The sequence below is a fragment of the Cyprinodon variegatus genome, unplaced genomic scaffold, assembly GCF_000732505.1.
Source record: "Cyprinodon variegatus isolate N-32 unplaced genomic scaffold, C_variegatus-1.0 Scaffold298, whole genome shotgun sequence".
NCBI classification, from domain to species: Eukaryota; Metazoa; Chordata; class Actinopteri; order Cyprinodontiformes; family Cyprinodontidae; genus Cyprinodon; species Cyprinodon variegatus.
In genome coordinates, this window is record NW_015150751.1 from 29,013 (window position 1) to 36,342 (window position 7,330).

A 7,330-nucleotide genomic window follows, 5' to 3' on the forward strand; every position below is an offset into this window, starting at 1 on the left:
GAATGATTCTATAGGGTATCTGGTCCTGCAGGTCTCTAATAGGGTGATAGAATGATTCTATAGGGTATCTGGTCCTGCAGGTCTCTAATAGGGTGTGTAACATTGGTTGGGCTGAATATTAGCTGTTCTATGAGCCCTAATGCAGCCTGGTTAAAAGCCCTAGAATGAAACCACAGGTTTCCTTCCTTTTCTTCCTGATCATGAATATTTAGATGAGCTGTGCTCTGATTGGTTGGTTTACAACGAGTGAAGCTGCTGAGCAAAGACGCATCATAGCAACAAGCACCCACTCACTGAAACATCAGATTGTTGATATGGTAGGGGGACCAGACGTCCTACTTTTTCTGTGACATGTCCTACCTTTCAGACCTAAAAAAATGTCCGGGGGGGAATTTAAAAATCATCCGGGATATTGGTCGACTACAGTGCAAAACTATAATCTAATCCACACATTGTGCAAGAATTATTGTAATCCCTGCACGCTCTCACTCACTGTAAATAACCGGTGAGCTGGTCTGTATCGCACTTTCGGAGCGTGACAAAAGTCCAGGCCAGAACCAAATAAGCAACATCCCAGAGTTGAGGTCAACTCGTTGCTTTGTTTGCATTCGGCCGTTTTATGGTGGAAGTTAAGAATTGTGAGATTTGCAGAGAAAGGAGGCGTTGATGGGGTTTGAACTTCTCTGTACGTCCATTTCACCCACTGAACTATCGTTATTCATCTGTTACCATGGAAACTAGGTTTTGCATTCTATGATCCAGCAGAGGTCACGTCATGGATCATCAGGTTACTTTCCTAAACTCTCAAAACTTTTTGGCAATAATCTGTAAATGAACCTGTGGGTTGTAGGAACGCTCCAATATCTTAAGTTATTTAGACTTTTAAATCGTGTTGCTTTGGTTCTGCGTTAAACACACGGTGGGATCTGTTATGCGTCTGTGTTGCAGACCAGTTCATATTTCTTGTTTGATATAAATCTTTGTTTAGGGAAGCCGGTGAACTTTGACCATTACCAGGACGTCCATGTTCCCGCTGTTATCCTGAAGACGTTCCTCAGAGAGCTTCCAGAGCCGCTCCTCACCTACAGAGTCTACGGCCAGGTCCAGGAGCTCCTCAGTGAGTAAAGCTCCTCAGACCGATTCAGGCTCTCAGCCGGCGGCTTTTCAGTGACTCTGAATGAACCTTCCAGATGTGGAGAGCAGCCTGCGGGCGTCCAGATGCAAACAGCTGGTGGAAAGTCTTCCTGAGCACAACTTCATCGTGCTGAAGTTCCTCGTCTGTTTTCTGCACATGGTGAGTCTGACTGACTGAGTGAAAGTTCAGATTCAGCATCAACCAGAGATGCTCTGATACCGATAATCCAAATGATTGTCAGAGAGAACCGTAATAAACTATAAGAAAAGCTGTCCTCATTATTATTAATCAAAGGTACATAAACTGTAGAGATTTATATGCAGGCTGATGTATTCAGATAAGATCAGAACATTTATGGCCTCAACTATCAGCTAATTCCTCCGAATTGTTTTCTGAGTTAACGTCCTTCTGAGAAATCACAGATATTAGAAAAAAGGCATATCGATGATTAAAGGAAACTAAACCACAGATATTGTAGAAAATTAAAGGTAGTCAACAGAATACATTCAATTTTATCAGTTTAGTTAACTTTAAGCCTATGTATCATGTGTTTTCTATAAATATTTTATTTTTATATTGTATCATTTAATGTTTCTTTTATGTTTTTTACCAATAATTTGAACCTTAATTTTTAAATCCTCTTCCTCTCAGAAACTTTATATTCAATTATATTTGATCAGTTTTAAATATATTTATAAATGTATTCCAAGCTATAAAAGTCGAGATTTTTTCAACATTCTGGTCTAATTTAATAAAGATATAAGATTTTAAAAAGCTTTTAAAGAGCTGAAACTGATCATGAATATTTAAACTGCTGGATTTTATAATGTTTATCTAACCAGGGTTATTAAAATTTAAAGGTTGGTTATTTTTTGTTGCTTTGTTCTATGTCTAGATTATGTTTTTAAGCCAATGCATTTAAAAATCAAAGTATTAATAAACTTTAGTCTGATGAAGCTGAATGGTCGTTAGCTTAACGGTGTTTGGGTTCCTTCAGGTTTCTCAGGAGAGCATCATCAACAAGATGAGCGCCTCCAACCTGGCGTGCGTCTTTGGCGTGAACCTGGTCTGGCCTCGCCACGCCTCCATCTCCCTGAGCGCCCTGACGCCCATCAACATCTTCACCGAGATCCTCATCGAACACTTCGCCACCGTGTTCGGCTCCCGCTGCCCACCTGCTCAGGTAACCCCGTGATCCAGGAGGAACGCTTCGGAGATCTGTTACACATTTTTATTATCAGAACACTAAAAAAACTACCTTTGAGATTTATATTTTTATGCAGGAATCGGTTTTTCTTTTTCATTGAAAATATTTAATGTGTTTAAATAAATAAAACCCAAACTCTAGAGATAATAATTAAAACTTTCTGTACATGTTGTTTGTAAGTGAAATAAATTGCGTCACAATGTAAAAATCCTTTGAATATCAACCATCTTTTCTGGCTTTAAAACCCAAATATCAAATATAAAACTCCTGGTTTTATTTTAGTCTTAAAGGTTTCTGATAAAATTCTTTGAATCAAACCCAAATTATAATTTTACTAATTATTTTCTGGTTTAATTGACTTTAATTCAGTTTTAAGAAACTAGACACGCTTATTTGCTTTATGTTTTTATAGATTATTCAACTCTACAATCTTTTTATATTAAGTACTGCATTTGTTTGATTTTAAAAAGTTATACTTTTAATTTCCAGTCCTACTCTAAATCTGAAATAGTTCAAGCAGGAGAGGAATTAAACTGGAAGAAAATTCACAAACGGATCTTTTTGTTCTTGAATTTAGTTTATTAATGATTCCATGTTTTTATAAGAACTTGGTACAAAAGGTGAGACTACTCTTCAACCATCCATCCTTCCATTAATCAGCGATTTAATGCATCAGAAAGAAGGAAAAACTACGTTGGCATATTTAAGACAAACACTTTCCTATACACACTATCCACTGGACGGTTCCTGGTTTCCACCGACGGACAGAAACGTCTACTTCACCTCCATCTACACAAACTGTTCTGGTTTCTCTTGGCTCCGATAAAAGAATATAAAAATGTTTTTTTTTTTTTCTTTCTTTTTTTTTTGTTCAAATGTTGTGTTGTGTAGTAAAATAGATCTGTTTAAGCACTGCACAGTTTCTCCCGGAGAAGATTCCTAGAAACGGATGATGGAGGAGGAGGAAGGTGGGTTTCTCTCCTCCGTTATTCTTTTTTTAAATGTGTGAAACGTCGATGCGTCAAAAAGAACTGATATGGTTTCCATCGGTTTGGACGTTCTACCTCTACGGTGAGGACTTGATATGCATCACATGGCACATTTCAAAATAAAAGCCCTCTGATTGTGACAGATAATTTTATTCTCATGAAGGCAGGTTGGACTCTGAAGGAGCTTCGCTGGGAAGAATAAAAGGTAATCAGATCTGATTAAATATTAGTTTTCTTCTTTTATTTGTTCATAAAGACCAAAGTGACTCGATTTAAGTGACGGAGGCTTTGAAACGCAGAAACTTTTGATTGATCCAAACATGTTAGGAGCTGTTAACCAATTAGATGAGGGGAAATTTATCCATGATAGCAGCTGTAAAACCTCTGCATCCTAAATGATTTTAGATTTAAGTCTTTTAACTGGGACTTTCAGAATAAAAGCCTCCGTTGTATTTTCATTGGACTGACCTGTTTCTCTGAACAGATCCTGCAGCGTCGATCCTTCAGAGACCAAACAGGTGAGTCGGATATGATTCTAATAAAAGGCGTTTTTTTTCTTCTTCTTTGTCTCTAACTTCTCCTTTTTTTTTTTTTGTTCATGTTTGTGCATCAGAGCGCCGCACCTCGACTGATGGGTGAGTACAGTACCACAAATAAAAAAACAACAACAAAGTAAACGGCAGCGATGAGGCGGGACGTCTCCGGACCGGCAGGAAGACTCGCGACTGTTGTTGCAGCTCGACGGAGACGTCCTGCTTTCCTCTTTAAATATATATAAAAAATATGAACCGACGCAACAAAAGACAGAAACCCTGAAACGATGTGAGGCAGTGTTCATCCGTCGCTCAGAATACACAGAAAATGTAAGACACCAAAAAAAAAGGACGTTTTTGGCATATTTTCCATACTGGTTAAAGTGGGAGGGGCTAAATGGATGCATCACATGTCGACTGGAAAAAGATTTGACTTTTTATTTCTTAAAGATGCAGAAACTAAAAACAAGCAAATGTTTCAGAAAACGTTGCTGAAGTGTTTAGTCTTTATATGGTCCCTGCAGCTCCCCAGAAACAGTTTAAAGGGGTTTTCTATTTGTTGTACTTAAATACTTTAAAGTTTAATTGACTTTGTAAGATTAAACTTCAGCATTTACATAGAATTTAAGTCCAGACTTTAATTGGTCCGCTCCAAAGCATCACATTTTCTTTATTCGAGATGTTTGTCTGTGACACCTGCAGGAGCAATTTTGATAAACCGATTAGAAATGATCTTATAATCCATAGATGTCAATTTTCCCTGTATGTTATTACATCAGGGTGTGAAATGTTATTTATTGATTCTTCTGGTTGGACAACTATGAACCTGAAGGTAAAGAAAAGGGTTTAGCTTCTTTTTTTTTTTTCCTCACCACAAAAATTAATTTAAAGTCGTAGGGAAGTCATTCTGGCCTAAACATGTATATAAATGTGCGGTTTATCAGACGATAATGTCTATTTTTAAAACGATCCTGTCTGAACACCTAAATTCGGCCAATCAAAGCATCTTGATTCATGTGTCGCAGCTAATATATGCAACGGTTGAAACCAGAATCCTTTCCTTTCCCATTGAGTTGCGTCCCAGTGTTCACGGGGATGGACGTCTGTGTCTTCGGCAGGCGTAGAGCTAACAGAACTGGCAGCGTTGCGAGGCAAGGGCTCAAACATGTACGGCTGGAAGCCTTCTACACCAAACCAAGCTTCTGCCGCCCTGGCGTCCTCTTCCACAACATCTTCGTCCCCGCTTTCCTCCTCTAAATAAAAAATGGATGACGGAGGAGACTCATCCACGACCTCCGACACTAAACTCTCCTCCTCTTGCATGTTTCCGCTGTCCATAGCGTTCCTTGACAGCGTCGTTTCTAAGGCACCAATTTAGTGCTACTTGGTCCCAATGGAAACCTACTAGCGCTAACTGGTTAGCAAGATGCTTCCCTACGACTTTAATCAGAAATATTTTAGACAAAAGAAAACCACTTTGTCTTGATAATGCGACACAGATTTGTTCAACTTGCACTTTTGCCGTAGTGTTTGACACCTTTATTTTTAATCTGGACTGCTTTGTTTCTGCATCTTAAAGTAAAGTTAAACTCTTCCACTTCAGATGTGATGATGATGAAAGCACGTATGTACAGTGATCCCCTCCAATACTCCAAACTTACATTTATCAACAGGCATCAGCATGAAAATACTAAAATCTGCACTAAAAAGCTAATTTCTGTAGCTTAATCTTAAATACTTTTTTTCTTTGACTTTTACTCTATAAATACTGAGAAAATCGTAGTTCTCTGTTTTGTTTGAAGGCTCGTCTGCGTTAACGCGTGGAAACGTCTTCCTGAAGTCGTATGGCAGGAACTTTGTTCACAGGAGGATGAAAACGAACGTCTACTTTGATAAATCCCGTACAGCCGCTCCGCCACCTGACCGCGCAGGTTTAGGGAACGTCGGACGCTGGATTCTAGCGGTTCGTAATAAATACATTAAGGCGAAGAATAAATAGAAAATAACTTAAAAAAAATCTCGTAAGCACTGTAGGTGTTGGGTTTGAAAAACGCTTCAGATGGTGGATCTAGTTGGTAACGTCGTCTTGGCTCGGCTGAAGCGGCGCGGCGCTGGTGGGTTTCATCCACAGCTGGGGTAGCTTGGCGACGGTCGTCATGGTGACCTGGACCAGCTGGTCTCGCTGGATGAGCCTGATGAGCGTTTTTAGACGGTCGAGCGACGCCTGAGTGTCCCTCTGCAGCCCGAGGAGCCGATCCCTCTGATCCATGCAGACCTGCGGAGAAACAGGAAGTTTGAGCTGATTGGTTGGATGCAGCGTTTCATTAAACCACCATCCAATCAGAGCACTCCTTCCTAATATCACGTTCAGATGGGTTGAAGACAGGAAATCAAAATACCAAGTGGTGCGTTCACTTGCGCAGGTTAGTTCACCGGCCTTCCTTTTCAGATGCGCAGTGTTTACTATGGGAGCAATATTATCTGCAAATGTGTAGATCAGTCTGTAAACACAGAGTCACTCAAGTTTGAAGTATTTTTGCTTCCACACCCAGAAATGCAGACAAATCATTGGTTAGAGATCGAGCAGTTTCTCAGTTGACTCTCTTTACACATGATTTTTGCTACACTTCTGCCGTCTGAGATCTGCAAACGTGTAGAAAGGATTAGCATGTGTAATATCTTGATTTGCTGCGCAGGCTTACGGCAGACAGTTTATCATATAATCAGCTTTTTTGACTAAACTANACTAAACTATGACTGGTAGAAATAACGATTCATTTGAGATATCTCTAAAGCCATTGTTATTTCTTCTAGTCATAATTTAATTTCAGGATAGTCAAAACTTTTTCTTTGATATCTTAGAAGTAGTTATGGTCAGAAAAGCTGATTATATGATAAACGATCTGCCATAGGGCTGCAAATCAAGATATTACACATGCTAATCCTTTCTACACGTTTGCAGAAGCGTAGCAAAAGTCGCATGTGTAAAGAGAGTCAACCGAGAAACTGCTCGATCTCTAACCAATGATTTGTCTGCATTTCTGGGTCTTGAACTGAAAATACTTCAGATTTAAGTGACTCTGTGTTTACAGACTGATCTACACATTTGCAGATAATATTGCAACAGTGTTGCTCCCATAGTTTACACCCTGGACCGCATCATCAAATGCAGAGTCAAGGCGATTCCAAAGTTTTTCATAGAGAATAACTCAGCAGCAGTCCGTGATGTTAAGTTTCACCTTTGCTTTTATTGTGAAATGCTGTGGGGTCTGTTGATTTATTAATGCACTAACTTTAGATCAGGAAACGAGCGCAGCACTAAGGTAATTAAAAATCCAAATCAACACAAACGAAGTATAGAATTTTTATTGAATTCGGAGCTTAAAGGGGAACACTGTTTTTTTTTCCATTATTCCATCATGTTCTACTCTCCCATCTGAGTTTAGTGTCATTTGGAGCCGTTAGG

The 7,330-nt window shown here is 39.3% G+C and overlaps 2 protein-coding genes and 1 long non-coding RNA gene across 5 annotated transcripts in view; 2 read left to right on the top strand and 1 right to left on the bottom strand.

Annotated features, from left to right (window-relative positions):
• The window catches only part of arhgap8 (Rho GTPase activating protein 8), a 22,610-nt gene extending 20,037 nt beyond the window's left edge, over positions 1 to 2,573 (top strand). The window contains exons 10-12 of the mRNA XM_015383935.1: positions 989 to 1,117; positions 1,191 to 1,294; positions 2,133 to 2,573. Of these exons, the coding sequence (XP_015239421.1) occupies positions 989 to 1,117; positions 1,191 to 1,294; positions 2,133 to 2,330 (431 nt within the window). The 3' untranslated portion in view covers positions 2,331 to 2,573. The remainder of the gene's footprint in view (positions 1 to 988; positions 1,118 to 1,190; positions 1,295 to 2,132) is intronic.
• Positions 2,574 to 2,752: 179 nt separating this feature from the next.
• LOC107090525 overlaps positions 2,753 to 7,330 on the top strand; it is an 8,106-nt gene continuing 3,528 nt past the window's right edge. The window contains exons 1-3 of the long non-coding RNA XR_001481485.1: positions 2,753 to 3,536; positions 3,816 to 3,849; positions 3,945 to 3,966. This is a non-coding gene — a long non-coding RNA (uncharacterized LOC107090525). The remainder of the gene's footprint in view (positions 3,537 to 3,815; positions 3,850 to 3,944; positions 3,967 to 7,330) is intronic.
• phf21b (PHD finger protein 21B) overlaps positions 5,413 to 7,330 on the bottom strand; it is an 82,568-nt gene continuing 80,650 nt past the window's right edge. For all 3 annotated transcript variants that reach the window (XM_015383940.1, XM_015383941.1, XM_015383939.1), the window contains one exon: positions 5,413 to 6,139. In XM_015383940.1, the coding sequence (XP_015239426.1) occupies positions 5,933 to 6,139 (207 nt within the window). In that variant the 3' untranslated portion in view covers positions 5,413 to 5,932. The remainder of the gene's footprint in view (positions 6,140 to 7,330) is intronic.